At 49.0% G+C, this 17,599-nt stretch overlaps 1 protein-coding gene across 3 annotated transcripts in view; it reads left to right on the forward strand.

The window, feature by feature from the left end:
* Positions 1 to 12,171, forward strand: part of PARP2 (poly(ADP-ribose) polymerase 2) — a 402,899-nt gene extending 390,728 nt beyond the window's left edge. For all 3 annotated transcript variants that reach the window (XM_085618532.1, XM_085618533.1, XM_085618534.1), the window contains one exon: positions 11,281 to 12,171. In XM_085618532.1, coding sequence (XP_085474658.1) covers positions 11,281 to 11,440 — 160 coding nt within the window. In that variant the 3' untranslated portion in view covers positions 11,441 to 12,171. The remainder of the gene's footprint in view (positions 1 to 11,280) is intronic.
* The last annotated feature ends 5,428 nt before the right edge of the window (positions 12,172 to 17,599 follow it).

Consider the following 17,599-nt stretch of genomic DNA (forward strand, 5'->3'; position numbering starts at 1 on the left):
CCTGAACTGCGGCAACACCTGGTGGATAGCAAGCTGACCAGCCCCCGGAAGCTTGCTGAGGAGGCGGACATTTGGGCTAGTACCCGGGTGTCCACAAGGGGGACTGGAGGGGATACTCAAAAGGCCGGACAGGGCGCCCCCCAGAAGAAAGAAGGAGGGGAAAAGAAAAAGGAGTTCTCCAAAGGCCCCCAAAATAACTTCCAAGGGAAGGGAACAGGATTCACCTCTAAGGCTAACCCACCCAGAAACCCTAATCCTGGCCAGAGTCAGCAGCCAAGGGTTGTCCATTGCTATGAGTGCGGTGGCGTTGGACACTATAAAGGAGATCCGAAGTGTCAGAAACGATCACCCCCTCCCACTGGAGGAAAGCCCCCCGGAGTAGCTAGTGTAGTGCTCGGGGAGGAGATGCCCTTAACTAAGGGAAGGGAGTGGGCGGGAGTCACTTTAGTGTCCCTGGGAGAACGGGAGATGGTTCCTAAGATCCAGGTGCCCGCAAATACTGCAAAGTATGGGCAGTGGATCACCATCAATGGCCAAAGAGGGGAGGCTCTGAGAGACACAGGAGCCAGTATGACTATGGTACGTAGCCAACTGGTGTCTCCAGAGCAAGTCATTCCCGATGTACTCCACCCAGCCGCGATGGCTGACGGCAGAACCGGTCACTATCCAGTGGCCGAGGTTCCCTTTGAATGGGGGGGGGTTGCAGGTTCACTTCGAGTTGCCGTAAGCCCTGCCGTGCCAGTCGATTGTCTGCTGGGCAATGACATGGAGCACAACGCTTGGAAGGAGGTGGAATACCGGACTCATACCGAGATGCTGGGTACACCTGACTGGGCCTGTGTTAGCACAAGGTCCGAGACTACCCGAAGAGGGAGTTCATTCCGGCTGGAGCCTGGAACAAAGGCCCAGCCAGCTGCCAGTCAAGGGAAGAACCGAGGACAGGAGGAGCCTGCCTCGGCGTCTCCACCCCGCAGGACGGATAGGCCACCGGAGGTGGTGGACCAGGAGTCTGCGGAGGGGGACGTTACCAACCTGGAGGACCTACCCATCCCGGCCGAGTGGCACGTGGAGGGAGGCCCGTCTAGGGAGGAATTCTGCCAGGGCCAGAGGGAGTGCCCTACCCTTGAGGGGCTGAGGCGACAGGCCGAAGCCCAGGCAGCAGGGAACGTTGAAGGGAACTACAGTGTTTACTGGGAGGATGGCCTCCTCTACAGTGAACCCAAGGCACCCCTACATGGATCGTCACGAGCCTTGGTAGTACCTCAACGTTTTCGAGCCTTCCTGTTAGAGTTGGCTCACGAGATCCCCTTGGCAGGACACCTGGGGCAAGACAAGACCTTCGCCCGTCTTGTCCCACACTTTTATTGGCCTCAGATGAAAGTGTCGTCCGATACCTACTGCCGGACATGTGTGTCTTGCCAAGCCAGTGGGAAAACAGGGGTGAAGCTGAAAGCTCCCCTGGAACCACTTCCTGTCGTTAGCACCCCCTTTGAAAGGGTGGGCATCGACATTGTGGGTCCATTAGATCCACCAACTACAGCTGGTCACAGGTTTATCCTGGTTCTGGTGGATCATGCCACACGGTACCCAGAGGCAATACCTCTGAGGACCATAACAGCACCTGTTGTGGCTAGGGCCCTGATGGGAATCTTTACCAGAGTGGGTTTTCCCAAGGAAGTTGTGTCCGACAGGGGGACCAACTTCATGTCAGCATATATGCGGGCAATGTGGAAGGAGTGTGGAGTGACCTACCGGTTCACAACTCCTTACCACCCCCAGACCAATGGTCTGGTGGAGAGGTTTAATAAAACCTTGAAAGGCATGATCAGAAGTCTGCCTGAAAGCCTGCGGAGGAAATGGGACGTCCTCCTACCCTGTTTACTCTTTTCATACAGGGAAGTGCCACAGAAGGGAGTGGGCTTCAGCCCCTTCGAGCTTCTGTATGGGCACCCTGTACGCGGACCTCTTAACCTGGTGAGAGACGGATGGGAAAGAACTCCCAGAAAGCTCCCCCAGGATGTGGTGAGCTACATGCTGGCCTTCCGGAGCCAAATGGCTAAGTTGTGGAAGCAAGCTTCTGACAACTTGGAAGCCAGCCAAGCAGTAATGAAGGCGTGGTATGACCACAACGCTCACCCGGTGGAGTTGGAGCCTGGCCAGAAGGTGTGGGTGATCGAACCCGGAGAGCTTAGCGCCCTCCAGGATCGCTGGTCAGGACCCTTTGAGGTGTTGGAGAAGAAGGGTAAGGCTACCTACTTGGTGGACCTGAAGACCCCTCGTCAGCCCCTGCGGGTGCTGCATGCCAACCGCCTCAAACCCCACCACGAGAGGCCCGAAGTCATCTTGATGATGGTGACTGACGGAGGAGAGGACGTGGAAAGCGAGCCTCTCCCTGATCTGTTTGCGTCTCAGGAAAAGGATGGGTCGGTGGAGGGAGTGATTCTCTCCCCATCCCTAACTCCTGAACAGCAGGAGGACTGTCGCCAGGTCTTGGGGCAGTACTCTTCGTTGTTCTCCCTTGTCCCGGGTAGGACTCACCTGTGCGTCCATGACGTGGACACAGGAGACAGCCCACCTGTGAAGTCCAAGATCTACCGGATGTCCGACAAGGTGAAGGCCAGCATTCATAGTGAAGTCACTAAGATGCTGGAGCTAGGAGTGATTGAACCTTCTAGCAGCCCCTGGTCCAGTCCGGTGGTGTTAGTACCAAAAGCTGCACCACCGGGTGCCCAACCAGAACTGAGGTTCTGTGTGGACTACCGGGGACTGAATTCAGTGACAAAGACTGATGCACATCCGATCCCTCGGGCGGATGAATTAATTGACCGGCTGGGAGCTGCCCAATATCTAAGTACCTTTGACCTTACTTCGGGGTACTGGCAGATCTCGTTGACTGATGGAGCAAGGGAAAGGTCAGCCTTCTCCACGCCCAATGGCCACTACCAGTTCTGTGTGATGCCCTTTGGGCTCAAGAACGCACCTGCCACGTTTCAGCGCCTGGTAAACCAGATCCTCACCGGGTTGGAGAGTTTCTCTGCTGCTTATCTGGATGACATAGCCGTCTTCAGTAACAGCTGGGAGGATCACTTGCAGCACCTGCAAGCTGTTCTCCAGGCCCTGAGACAAGCTGGATTGACGATCAAGGCCAGCAAGTGCCAGATCGGGCAGGGGTCGGTAGTGTACCTTGGACACTTGGTGGGTAGGGGAACGGTGCAGCCCCTCCAGGCGAAGATCGAGGCCATCATGGCCTGGGAACCCCCCAAGACACAGACTGAGGTCCGAGCATTTTTGGGCCTCACGGGATACTATCGCCGCTTCGTGAAGGGGTACGGTACCATCGTAGCCCCTCTCACGGAGCTCACGTCCAAGAAACAACCTCGACGGGTAGTCTGGACGGAGGCTTGTCAGCAAGCCTTTGAGAAATTGAAGAAAGCCATGTGCGAGGCCCCGGTCTTAAGGGCCCCAGACTTTTCCAAGAAGTTCATTGTCCAGACAGATGCATCAGAACATGGCATTGGGGCAGTGTTATCGCAACTCAACGAAGAGGGTCTGGATCAACCCGTGGTCTTCCTATCCAGGAGACTGCTTCCCAGGGAACAGAAGTGGAGTGCAATAGAGCGTGAAGCCTTTGCAGTGGTATGGGCTCTGAAGAAGTTGCGGCCATACCTGTTTGGCTCGCACTTCCTGGTTCAGACCGACCACCGACCCCTTCGTTGGCTGATGCAAATGAAGGGGGAGAATCCCAAGTTGTTGAGGTGGTCTATTTCCCTACAGGGGATGGACTTTCAGGTGGAACATCGGCCTGGAGTGGACCACGCCAATGCAGACGGTCTCTCAAGGTATTTCCGCCTTAGTGATGAGAACTCCCAAGGGGTTGGGTAGCTCTCCCCACTTTCAGCTGGGGGGGACGCGTGTTAGACCTGTCAGCCCTTTGGGTGGTCCCTCCTCATCATTATTTATTTTGTCCCACTTTTGCCTCAATCCCTGTTTGACTTTTTCCTTTTTTTTGGGAACCACCAGACTTTTTCGTGTTGCTACAGATTCAGGGAGCCATTTTGGCTACCCCTGAATACTTCTGTCTGAGGGCCTGAAGCACAAAATGGTGGCCTTCTATGACATCACCAGCATCCACTGGAACCTACCAGCACCTTCCAGAACCTTCCTGAAGATTCCAGAACTGTGTGACAGTTGGAAACCGTTTAGAATGTTGGGAGGATAAGAGAGGCAGTTGGCAGTTGGAGCTGGCAGTTGGCACCTGACTGGTGAGGAGAGAGGAGCACTACAGCGAAGGAGGAAGGAGTGAAGCAGCAGGGGTGGAAACTTGTGCCTGGAGTGGGGTCCATAAACCCACCCTTGATACTTGTCCCAGCTGATGGATCCCAGCCTATAGCCCTGTGTGGGAAGAAGAAAGAAGAAAACCATCCTAAGGACCTGGACAGCAGGAACAGGCCTTAGAACTAAGAAAATAGCAAGACTCTGACCTGAGAGTTGGTTTCCCTGGAGCCTGGCGTCGAGTAGCCGAAGACCTGGAGCCCGAGGTGGAGAAGCGGCGCTGACTGAGGTAGCAGACGTCGTACCCGGAGCCGCCTGAGGTCGTAAAGAGGGCGCCGGCGGAGGTCGAGTGGAATACCAAGGGTCGAGAAGGAGGTGAACCGAGGTCGAGCGAGCGGCGTCATCGGAAGGGTGAAGTCAGCCCTCCGGAGTCGTCGGAGACCGAGGTAGAGGAGCACCGGAGGTCGGGAGTGAGGATCGCACTCCGGAGTCGCCCGGAACCTGTGAGGAGAAACACCGGAGGTCGGGGGTGAGGATCGCACCCCGGAGTCGCCGGAAGTCGACAGCGAGGCCAGGCCGGCCGACGTCATCGGAGCCGAGTGCGCCATCGGACCGGAGCCGCCGAAGTCGACATTGTGTGGAGACTGCCCGACGCCGTCGAATCGAAGGTAGAGGTCGAACCGAGGCCACCGACATCGGACCGGAACCGCCTACCGGCGTCGTCAAAGAACTGACACTGTGCCGAGGCCGCCGAGACCGAACCGGAACCGCCTCACGGCGTCGACACGACTCCAGCGGCGTCGGAGCATCAGAAAAGGGCAGTAAGTGGAGTAGAGGGCGCCTAAGGCCCTGTGGAGACCTGAGAGACTACTCTAAGGGGCTAGGGAGGTGCTGAAACCCACCGGACTGTGCCTGGGGTGAACTGGGACTATCCTAGAGAGGTTCTGTGGAGAGGGAAGCCAGGGCATTGGAATTTCCCCCCTTTTGATCTACCTCAGTTTAGGCCTCAGCCTTTGCCTCAGCCAGGGAGTAGTACCCCTCAAGCCTTTCACACCCTACAAGCTGTGCCTGGGCCAATTCAGCCCTGCAGAAGTGAAGTGTCATCTGATTACAGGAGTGTTATTGTATACTGCTAATTATTTATTGGGGATACTGTATTTATTAAGGTCTTATCTATTTATTGCTGCACTGAATTTCTAGGTCCACAGGACTTGTTAGTGTACAGTATTTATTGGGACAGTATTTATTGATACAGTATTTATTACCTCAAAGTATTTAATTGTCTGTATATATTGCACTTGTATTTATGCCCTGTTATTTATAATCACCCCTATTTATTTCAGCAAACAGCAAATATTTATTTGACCTGCACTATTTGAAATGTATATATTGTGATTGTTATTCATTTTCCCAATCAGCAACTAAGAAAAGAAAGATAAAGAAAACATATTTTCATAATTTTTACGGTGTAGAGTCGTTTTTGGAACGGATGCACGCATGGTTATTGTATGGGTATATTGTATGCTTAGCACTGTGCCTGATTCCTGACCACTCGAGCCAAGCTACCCCAGTGTGTTTGGGAAGGGTCCACCACCGCCCTGCGGAGTGGGAGTGGGCCGTTTCCAAAGCTGCCCCCACAGATCCTGCCTATATCAAAGGGCCGGCGCCACTGGATTCCCTAGTGGTTTCCACTGCACGGAAGAGGTCAAACTCCCAGGCGTCAGGCGAAGCACCACCACCTGACAAGGAGTCAAAGCTACTAGACGCGTCAGGAAAGCGCACTGCGTCACAGGCAGCCAATATATGACGTATCGCCAACACTCAGGCGCTATTGGCCAGATACGACAGAGCGCATTATGATGAGTTAGAAACCATCATGCACCATCTCCCAGAAAAATACGGAAATAGGGCCAATGAATTAATTCAAGAGGGTAAAACTATAACTAACACCTCTATACGATGTGCCTTAGACTCAGCAGACACAGCCTCCAGGGCCATTAACACTAGTGTCCTCCTCCGTCGCCATGCTTGGCTCAGAGTTTCAGGCTTTAAGCCTGAGGTACAGGCCTCCATTCTAAATCATCCCTTTGACCAAGAACATCTATTCGGTCCAAAGGTAGATGAGGCCCTCGAGAAAATGAAGAAGGACACGGATACGGCGAAATCTATGGGAGCCCTGCAGTCACACCCTCCTAGACGCTCCTTTCGCCGCTCTTTCTTTCGGGGGTACCACCAGAGGCTACTCCTCAGATAGCACGTCCACTTCCTACAAATCCCCTGCTCAATCCACCTTCACAAGGGGTTATCAAAGAGGCGGCTATAGGGGCAATAACAATAAAGGCAGAGGCAAAACAAATACCGCCCGCTCTGCCACACCGCCTACCCAATGACTTCCCCCTGCTCCCTCCAGACCATCCCACTCCGGTCGGGGGCAGGCTACAAAATTTCCTTCACGTCTGGGAGACCATCACCTCAGACAGATGGGTGACCCAAATTATTTGTTCAGGGTACTGCCTAGAATTAACATCTACCCCCCCCCCCCCAAACATTCCACCCAGGCAACGCCCAATGTCACAAGAACATTCCACGTTACTAAAACAGGAGGTAATCTCCCTCCTACAAAAACATGCCATAGAACAAGTCCCCGAGCAAAATTTAGGGGTCTACTCCCTATATTTTCTGATACCAAAAAGAGACAAAGACTCTACGACCTATTTTAGATCTCAGGCCTCTAAACACTTACATACATTCGGACCATTTTCACATGGTAACCCTTCAAAAGGTACTTCCGCCCATCTCCCACAACGACTTTCTCACCACACTGGACTTGAAAGACGCATACTTTCACATTCCGGTACACCATGCTCACAGAAAGTACCTCAGATTTGTAGTGGACGGGCAACACTACCAGTTCAAGGTGCTCCCATTCGGGGTCACAACAGCACCAAGGGTATTCACCAAGTGCCTAGCGGTAGTGGCGGCACACCTCAGAAGACAGCACATTAACGTCTTCCCATATTTGGACGACTGGCTAATAAAAGCCACGTCCTACAACCAATGTGTACATCACACCGCCACTACAATCCAACTACTTCACCAGCTAGGTTTCACGGTGAACCACCAAAAGTCCCAGCTAATACCATCCCACACAAAGCAATACCTCGGTGCCACCATCGACACCTCAAAAGCCATAGCCTACCCCAATCCTGCCAGGTTTGCAAGCATTCAGGCTTTGCGTCAAAGATTCATACCTCAACACTCTCTCCCAGCAAGAGTGTTTATGCAACTAATAGGGATGATGGCCTCTTGCATTTTCATAGTGCCTCATGCAAGACTCCAGATGCGTCCACTCCAAGAGTGCTTAGCGCACCAATGGAACCAGGCCCAGGGGTAACTGACAGATCTGGTGTTGGTAGACGGTCGCACCCATCGCTCTCTGCAGTGGTGGAACACCACAAATCTTTCCAGAGGTCGACCGTTCCTGGACCCGGTTCCACAAATAATCCTAACAGACGCATCGCTCTCCGGCTGGGGAGCTCATTTATTACACCTCACAGTACAGGGCACATGGACGCCGCAACAAAAGTTACTCCACATCAACCATCTGGAGTTACTGGCAATCTTTCTAGCCCTAAAATCCTTTCACACGCAAATTTTAGGCAAGGCAGTCCTTATTCGCACAGACAACATGACGGCCATGTACTACATTCAAAAACAAGCTTCGCCGCCAGATACCCACACCCATTGTCCAAAGGCAATGCGATATGGATGAACTGGTCAGGCAAATATGCGTACACCTTTCCACCTCTCCCACTAATTCCATTAGTGGTACGAAAGCTACAACAGCACTCCCTCACGCTCATCCTGGTAGCTCCAACATGGGCCAGACAACCGTGGTACACCACGCTGCTGGAACTCTCGGTAGTGCCACACCAAAAGTTGCACCTCTCACCATGCCTCCTAACCCAGAACCATGGAGAGATCAGACACCCGGACCCAGCTCAGCTCAACCTTGCGATCTGGCTCCTGAGATCCTAGAATTCGGATACCTTAACCTTCCCCCTGACTGTATGAATGTCATCAGAGAAGCTAGACGCCCTACCACTAGAGCCTGCTACGCAGCAAAGTGGAAAAGATTTGTTGTTTATTGCCATAACAACACAATCAACCCTCTAGACGTATCTATACAGCACATCGTATGCTACTTACTACATGTACAAAAGTGTAACCTAGAATATACATCCATTCGGCTACACCTCGCAGCAATTGCAGCTTACCTACAAAACAGACAGCACCTATCACTCTTCAGAGTGCCTGCCATTAAAGCCTTCATGGAAGGCCTCAAACGAATAATTCCCCCCAGATTTCCACCCTCACCTGTGTGGAACTTAAATATAGTTCTCACAAGGCTAATGGGACCGCCTTTCGAACCTTTGCATAAATGTGAACTGCAATTTCTCACATGGAAAACAGCTTTTCTTGTAGCCATCACTTCCCTTAGAAGGGTCAGTGAGATACAAGCACTCACTATACAAGAACCTTTTCTCCAAATGCACCAAAACAAGGTTGTCCTCCGTACCAACCCAAAATTCCTACCCAAAGTCATTTCCCCCTTCCATCTAAACCAATCGTTTGAATTACCGTTTTTTTTCTCGCAACCGCAAACTGTTGCAGAAAGGGCTCTACACACGCTGGATGTTAAAAGGGCCTTACTTTACTATATCCAGAGAATACAACCTTTCAGAAAGACCAAACAACTGTTTCTCTTTCTCTCCACCACATAAAGGCAACCCCATCTCTAAATCAGGGGAAGCTAGGTGGATTGTAAAATGCATACAGATTTGCTACCACAAGGCAAAACGAACGCTATCTGTTCCCCCTAAAGCCCACTCTACACGAAAGATAGGGGCTTCTATGGCTTTTCTAGGGAACATCCCATTAGATGATATCTGCAAAGCAGCAACATGGTCAACACCGCACACTTTCACTAAACATTACTGTGTAAATGTGCAAATCAAGCAACAAGCTAGTGTGGGCCAGGGTGTACTAAAAACACTATTTCAAACCACTGCAACAGATACCGGTGGTCGCCGCTAGAGTTGGGTACTGCTATATAGTCTATGCAAAAGTGTGTAATCTGCAGCTCATATGCCTCGAACGGAATATGCTACTTACCAGTATGCATCTGTTCTTGGCATGTAGAGCTGCAAATCTACACACGCCCACCCGCCTCCCCGGCTACCTGTATCTGTTCCAGTCTATCTTATTTAGATACAACACACATGGGTTTCTTCACTATTATTACTACGCTCCATCTTTCCCTGCTGGCGAAAAACAATCTGAAGATGGAGCCGAAGCCCATGCGCAATACGAACCAAGGGAGGAGTCACCGACCTCGTGACTTCCAAAGTCTTTCCAAGAGGAAAAACAAACTGCAAACATCCGGGCCCAACACCAGATGGCGATCTATGCAAAAGTGTATAGATCTGCAGCTCTATATGGCAAGAACAGATGGATACTGGTAAGTAGCATATTCCTTACTGTAGGTATGCTGGGATAAAGTGGTAAGCCTTGTACATCACATTTCATACAGTATTACGTCTAAGAGCTTGACACAATAAAAAAAACTAGCTGATATCCCTGGCCCTTACATTGCTGAGTCATTGTGTACATTATTAGTTGGGATCTGATAAAAGGAATGAAAATATCGTACAACTCGGGGGATAAAGACCATAGTCTTTTAGATAAAGTGTGAATTATGAAGGGATCTAGAGTAATGTGTTTTTATCTTTATTTGTACATATATTATGTTTTATAAAGCACCTGGTGAGACTGCCACTCTAGCAGCACTCAGCATGTTGCACTGCTGTAGCGACCTTGCATGGCTGATTGTGGCCTACTCCACATCTCTGGTGCAGTTTCCAGATGAAAGCACCTACCCAGCTCTCCAGCAGCCTCATACTACTTGCCCCACAGTGTCAACAGGATAGATCAAGACAGCACATGGACATTCTGTGCAGCCTTAGCCTGGTCCAATAGGACAGCAAAGGAATGTGAAGTCTCCATGACCGGCACAGATACCCATACTCAAGAAGATAATGTCCTGGGAGTTGGTGTTGTGCCAGGAGATTCCAAAACGGGCACTAGAAATGCATGGTACCAGTTTACACATCGCGCATGCCTGGTTTTCATGTTGCAATGGTCATTAAAGCAACAGCCAGAAAGTGCAGCAATACCACAGGGCAAGGCAAGTTGCTGAATGATTGATAAACAGCTAAGGGCCAAACCCAACAGTGCCACTTGCTAAAAGTATGAAATCTAAAGAATGGCACTGCCCATTCCTCATGTGTATAAGCATCAATAATTATCATTAGATTCCATTGTGAACGCGGGCCTTCAGTGTTACTTATCTGAACAGCTGCCAACCAGCACATACTTGCTCATTAGTTAGCAAGCAGGTAGATTTAGGCTCTGAAGAAGAATTATTTTCTTTGTATTAGTGGCTCAATTCCTCTTGGGCTTGCCCAGGCCACCTCACTTCCATGATAAGACTATATTAACTCATTTCATGAGCTTTCCTGGCCCATTTTGTCTTGCTACCTTTTAGGTTTTTGATTCTCCACCTTCTGCTAGGCCACACTGCCGGGGCTGTAGTTACGAGTGTCTCTTACTGTGAAATGTATTTTGCTGTGCCATTTCTCTGTTGAATTGTAGATCTTTTCTTAAGCAGCGTTGCAGAATTGCTGTAAGACATGCACATCAATTTTAAGGCATGTAAAATCTGCTTTACAAAAGTCTGGTTCAGGCCTGTGAAGAAAATGGAGGATTTCTGCAGCCATTGTCAGTTTGCACAGTGCTAGGCCTTGTGAGAAGTTCAAAGTGTTGTAGTACCCAACCTTTATCTGTATTAACACCATGTTGCAAATGTAAAATCTCTTTACACTTTGCACTGTAAGGAAACATTTCACATTTATTTTTTAATAACTCATTTCTTTGTGTTTCCTACAGGAATGGTGTAACAGTGCCTCTTGGCCCTGCCAAGGAGACTGGTGTGGTGAATCCCAATGGTTACACATTGAACTACAATGAATATATAGTGTACAATTCCAATCAGGTCCACATGCGATATCTCCTCAAGGTTCGCTTTAACTTTGCACAGCTATGGTGAAGTCCCGAGGAAAGACAGCTGTGTCTACAAAGCTGACACACAATGAGTCTTCATCATACCATCAACTGGTGCAGTCAATTTGTTTAGTTCTTGTTTTCTAAATTCTGCTTCTGGACTATTCAGTGGAATATGAGAAGATCGCTGCAAATGTCATAGAAAATTGAAGTTCTGTCATATCTGTCGCCATAACATGTTCCATCCTTTATTATTATTCCCGCACATTTCATATTCTTAAGAGAATCCTTTGATGCAGTTTTTCCATAATGTTTTCACACTAATCTGAAGGAGAGGTGGAGGCAGAAAGAACTTGAGTAACCATCTGTGATGTACTTTATGTAATGGTAGATTTGCAGGATTGCACTTGAGATTTGAGGACTGGAGTATGTTTGTTTTGAAAGAATGTCTACTATATGCTATGATAATTATCTCACTCCAGGAATCAGATTGCAAGTAGTGTATTCTTTGAAGTTTCTAAGACTCAAAGGCCATTTTAGTATCCACATTGAATGATTAAGCTTGTCAGAAAAGCAAACTATGTTGTTTTTAACTGGATTTGGATGCTAAATTACTAAGATATGAAGGAAGCTAACACATGGTTTTTCAAGTTGAACTACCTCCAAAATGAGATTTCTTTTTTCACTAAAACGTTTTTATATTCTAAATGTTTAAATCCAAACGATGTAAAGATTTGAGTACACCTCACAATAAAAGTTTACATTTTTTGTTATAAATAGTTTGGTTTTGGAGGCCTTTATGTCTTAGTTTAGAATACTGACAACCTTCTATTCAAATAGAAAATGCAACAAAAATCTTCTGTGTTACAAAAAAAAAATAGATAACTAGATAACAGTTTGGTTTGCTTGATATTCTTTATGCACACTCCTGCAGCTTTCAGTGTGTGCTGTGGGTAGTACATAACATCTGAAAGTGTGAGACTGAAATCCGCAGCTGGAGACATATATGGTATATGAAAGTAGTGTCCTTTTTAGGTCTCGCCTGGCGAACGCAGCGCGAAGCGCTGTCGCCAGCGAGATCTATTGTTGCTGACTTGCCTCGGAAGTGGGACAGGAGATGGGCACGCGCAGGCTCTTGGCGGATTTGAGTTGGTGTACGCGCTTACAGCCACGCGGCGTGCACATCTCCTGTCCCCCTTCCCTCGCAAGTCAGCATGCAGTTTCACTTTCGTGAACATTCACTCGTTAAAAACGCAGCATTTGGGCATCCGCAGGGCTTTTGGCGCTTGCATGTAACGTGTACAGCTGGTGCTTGGTGCCGTGTTAATTAGGCTCGAGGCAGTAGTTTCTTTGTGAACGCGCTCATAAAGACTCGGGCCCCTCTCAATTCCTGAACTAAGGCTATGGCGCAGCGGTAAAAATACAAGAACCACACCAGAGAGGTACGATGGACCTGCGCCACCTGTACCTTGGTACCCACATGCTGCGGTAATTACCTAGCCCTCGAACTCCAGTGCTCGCGCCCCTTGCGCCATTTCAATGTGTACATATTAACAGGTTCGAGCCTTATGCGTGCTCCGTCATACTACATGCCGCGCTACATCCGCTAATAGCGAACGGGAGGGTTGGTGCTCAAGGCGCCCTATACTGCCTTCTTCATTCAAGCGTAAACAAGCGGGCCCATTCCTTTTTAGTGCTGGGAGCTAGGCGATTTGCCCAGAATCACCGGATGTTTGAGGGTCGGTGCCGAGACTCGAACTGGATTCCCCAGCTTCAAAGTCCCACGCTCTAGCCATTATGTTGTGTTGCTCTACACAACGCGTGTAGTGTGCCTTGCACCCCTAGGCCGTCGCGCTATCACCCCCCCTAGGGACAGGATAAAGGATCTGTGATCCCGGCTGTCAGGAAACCCGGTCTGGCTGAAGGGGGAAGCGAGGAGAGAACTCGCGGGCAGTCTTGCCCGAGTGTAATCCAAAGCGGGCCAGCCACCCCCATCGCTGGCTACCCTGGGGCAGTCCCCGGGCAGCTAAACATATCGGCATGAGCCCCCGGTCCTAGTGCCTGGTAGGCAAACCACTAATGCAAGCGCAATTCAAAGCAACAACGAATATTTCGCAGTCGCTGGGCCGGCATGTACTCCCGGGAAGATCCGCTGGTCATCTTGTACTCCGACTCGGCCTGCTCTCACCTGCTGAACTCCTGCAGCGCCTGCTTCGCCGAGTTCTACGCCCCCTGCGCCAACAAACACACACGCACCAGCCGCCCTCAGCCAGTGCATGCGTATCCCTTAACGCGCGCATGGCGTGCTTTCGCTTTCCCTCCCTCCGGCGTTTCAGCCCACGCTCAGGTTCTCCCGCCCGTTGAGGCCCCCTCTCTTCCTCCCTTGCAGCTCTCTCCCCTCCTCTCCCTGCCTCCTCTTCGACCCCCTTTTGTCTTACTCCCTGCCCTTTGAGTCACCTTCCTCCCCCATTTGACTACCTAGTGCCTCTTCCCAGCGCAGCCACGCACTGCTCGGTGACCCTCGGCAGAGAGCAGCCCTCGCACGGCCACGACGATGGAGAACACACTGCTGCTCAAGATGCTCCTGCTGGCGATCCTTACCGGCCAGCTGAGGCTGCGCAGGAAGGTGGGTGCCCGCGGCAGACACCCTCCCCACCCCCTCCTGGCATGTGAGAGTGATCGGCCGGACACCCCCTGCTGGCATGTGTGAGTGTGAACGAGCCTGGAACACCCCTGCTGGCATGTGTGAGTGAGTGTGAACGAGCCTGGCACACCCCTGCCGGCATGTGTGAGTGAGTGAGTGTGAACGAGCCTGGCACCCCCCTGCTGGCATGTGTGAGTGAGTTGGAACGAGCCCGACACCCCCCCTGCTGGCATGTGTGAGTGAGTGTGGACAAGCCTGACACCCCCTGCTGGCATGTGCACGTGATCGGCCTGACACCCCGTGCTGGCATGTGTGCGTGAGTGTGAAGGAGCCTGACCCCACCCTGCTGGCAATCCTTACCGGCCAGCTGCGGCTGCGCAGGAAGGTGGGTGCCCCCGGCCTGACAGCCTCTCCTCCCCCTGCTGGCATGTGTTTTGTGATGGTATTGTGTATCTTTATTTTCAGCGTGGTCCGCTTTCAGTGCGGTCCGCCTTGGTCACGCTTGTCTTTTCATATTATCAGAGCTGGTTGTAAATTGCATTAACTGTTCTCTTGACTCTTCGTAAATGAGGTGCCATGGCGGCGGTACCTGCCCATTGATCGCTCGCCTTGCACCCTGGCATGGCAATTCGCAGCATGACCGGACTGAGAAATCATAAGGGGGTGTCCCGCCCAAACAGCCCATCTGAAGCTACGTACCTGCATTTACATTTAGTAAAAACATAATTTTCGGTCGATTTTACGATTGCCAGCACCTCTAAATGGGCCAAGTCCATAATGTAATCTTTTTGGCCGCCTTTGTGTGTGAATTCCCTTCTAGCTGAGTGTGCGGGTTTGTATATTTCTTTAAAAGTGCATGGGCATGGATGTTTGTGCCACTCTATCTAAGTCAATCTGGGTGTGCGTGCGTAAGGCTTTTATGATTAAGATCTAAGAATCCGCCTCGGGCACCACACAACCCCTTCGTTAACGCCTTTCACAGCGCAGCAGTAAATGGAACAAAAATTTATTGGAAACCTACACGCGTCCCCGGGCGATTCAGGCTGGGTCAGTACTGCCAGCATTCAGCTTTTTGTTTCGTTTCTTTAATTGAATTTAAATATATTAATCAGCAGTTGAATTAAAAAGACATCCTGTGCATTTGAAGGCCGCAATCACTGGAGGAACGCCTGGCCCACCTTTCAACGCAACCACGGCACAAGTTTTCACGTTTTACAAATTATTTATGATTAATTATTTTGTTATTATGCAACAATACTGTATCCTGCCGTCGAGATGGAGAGAGTAACTGAAACATTTTGCGAATGTTCGACCTGGCACCCCGTCACCCTGAGGTTAAGCAATTGTTTGGCATTGGAGTCTGGAGCTTGTTGCTTTCTATTGAGAGTGATTTTTGTGTTCATCGTTATTTTATTGTGTAGCTGTCTGTTGGCAATAGGCCTCGCATTACTAAAAATTTGAGCTATTGGTGTTGCATTATTATTTGCAACGCCAAAAGCTCAAACTTTTACTAATGCGAGACCTATTGCATTGCAAATGCTTGTTTGTGGTGCCAGATACTGATTGTTAAGTTAGTTTTAAGCACATAAAGAACATAAGGCACAGGAAAAAGTTTTTTTTCCCTGAATATCAACCTGGATTTCCGGGCTCTGCTCTGTACAATTACTCAGTCGGTCAAGCCCTTGCCTCAACTTTCCAGGTATGCTCTTGGTTCTCAATGTAGCTGATATCTGTGTTGAGGAAATCTGTTCAATTCTTCATTTAACCTATGACTTGAATCTAACCCATTCTTTAATGTATTAGCTACAGCAAATGTTCCTTTCAACATAGACATCAGACAATGGAAAGACTGTCTTTCATATATTGCTGCCAAGGAAGACAGCTTCTGATGCTCCTGGTTTGGCTTCCAGTTGAGATGATCGATGTCTCCATGAGATGCTCTCCTGTTAGACAAGTCAGGAAGTTTATGTAGGCCTTCCTCCAGTTTCCCTTTTTCACTAAACTAATTTTGCCCCCAAATTATGTTTTGAGAATTTATACAAGCTATCAGTTACTGATTTTTAGTTTCCAGATCTCCTATTATAGCAAGCAAGAGGGGGGATTATTGTCCTCTACCGACCACTGGTAAGCCACATAGCGAGGTCTTTGTAAAGCCGTTTGGGCATATTAGAAGGTGGTATTCGGACAAAATATTGAGTTAAAAATATCAAGTTGCATAAATATTGAGTTTTTATTATCATGAAAACGAAATATTGCGTGCAAGAATGTCGTTGACAAAAATACATTTTATTTTTTTAGGTAAGACATTGTTTTCTAAGTTTCTTTGTGTTTAAATATTTAATTTGTATATTTTTTATATTGTTTGTGTAATTGTTAATATTTTTAAATATAGTTCGTAATTTTAAGTTATTTATATTTTAAATGTAATTGTAAAATAGTAATTTATAGTGTAGCGAGTTGAGGTTTGAGGGGTACCGGGTGGGAAGTTAATTTAGATTTTCTTTTCATTAATATTAATTATTTGATTATTAAGTATGTAAATTGTGTAAATTTTTTTTTTAAAAAGTTATAATTTAGGTGTTGGTTTTTTGGGTTTGTAGGGTTATAGGGTGGGAAGTTAAATAAATAAATGCTTAATGGGGAGCCTTTGAACATTTTGTTCCAGTGTGTCACAAGCCCGCTAAGCCCGCCACATCGGATTGCCGGTCTCTTTCCTGGTCCCGGTCCCGTGAGTTGGACCAGACTAAATCTCCACAGCAGCCTACTCGGTGCGCACACCACCAACGTCGAGGAGAGCGCCCGTAGGTGCTCAAATAGTGGCAAGGTCTCCCGCAGTGTGGGCCGCGCGCGCACGTGTGTGCCCGGGCCAAGGGCGGGCCCGTCTGAGACCGAACGAGGCTGGGCTGGGCCACATCTCTTGGCCTTTAAAATCTGAAGATAAGCACATTGGTAAGAAGGCAAATCATCCTTTTATTTGTTGGATTGAAGTGCTTTTTAGAAATGGGGACAAGAAAACTAGCTACAAGTAGGGGGAAGCCCGTTGGTAAAACTGTACTTATTACAAATTACCTCAAAAGAGCCATGGGAATCATAAACAGTGAAATTGTACGAGTAGAAGAGCAATTGGCAGCTACTAAGACGGCCCTGAAGACAACCACAGAGGATTATGATAGTGAAAACAGTTTTGGATCCGAGATGGAAGAACAAGATCCAATAAATTGTAGCGGCAGGAGTATTAGTCCAAAGGACAATAGCCCTAATATCCCTAAGTTAGATCCTCCAACTAAACTGTGTCCCTGTGTATTAACAACTCCTCAGGAAATTTCAACGGCATCAGATGTACCTGATTTGACTTCACCACCTGCCAAAAGGTGTAAACCGCATATAGCACCTGTGAAGACTAGTCTCCAGAAAACTAAACCAAAAGAAGGGAAAAGTACAAAACAGGATGGAAATTGGGTGGGTCATGGGGAGCCATCATCTTATATGCAAGGTATCGACACTCTTTTCAAAAAATTACACGGGAAAATTGATACTATTGAAAGGCGTGCCATGACTGAA

This window comes from Triturus cristatus, chromosome 7 (assembly GCF_964204655.1).
Source record: "Triturus cristatus chromosome 7, aTriCri1.1, whole genome shotgun sequence".
Taxonomy (NCBI): domain Eukaryota; kingdom Metazoa; phylum Chordata; class Amphibia; order Caudata; family Salamandridae; genus Triturus; species Triturus cristatus.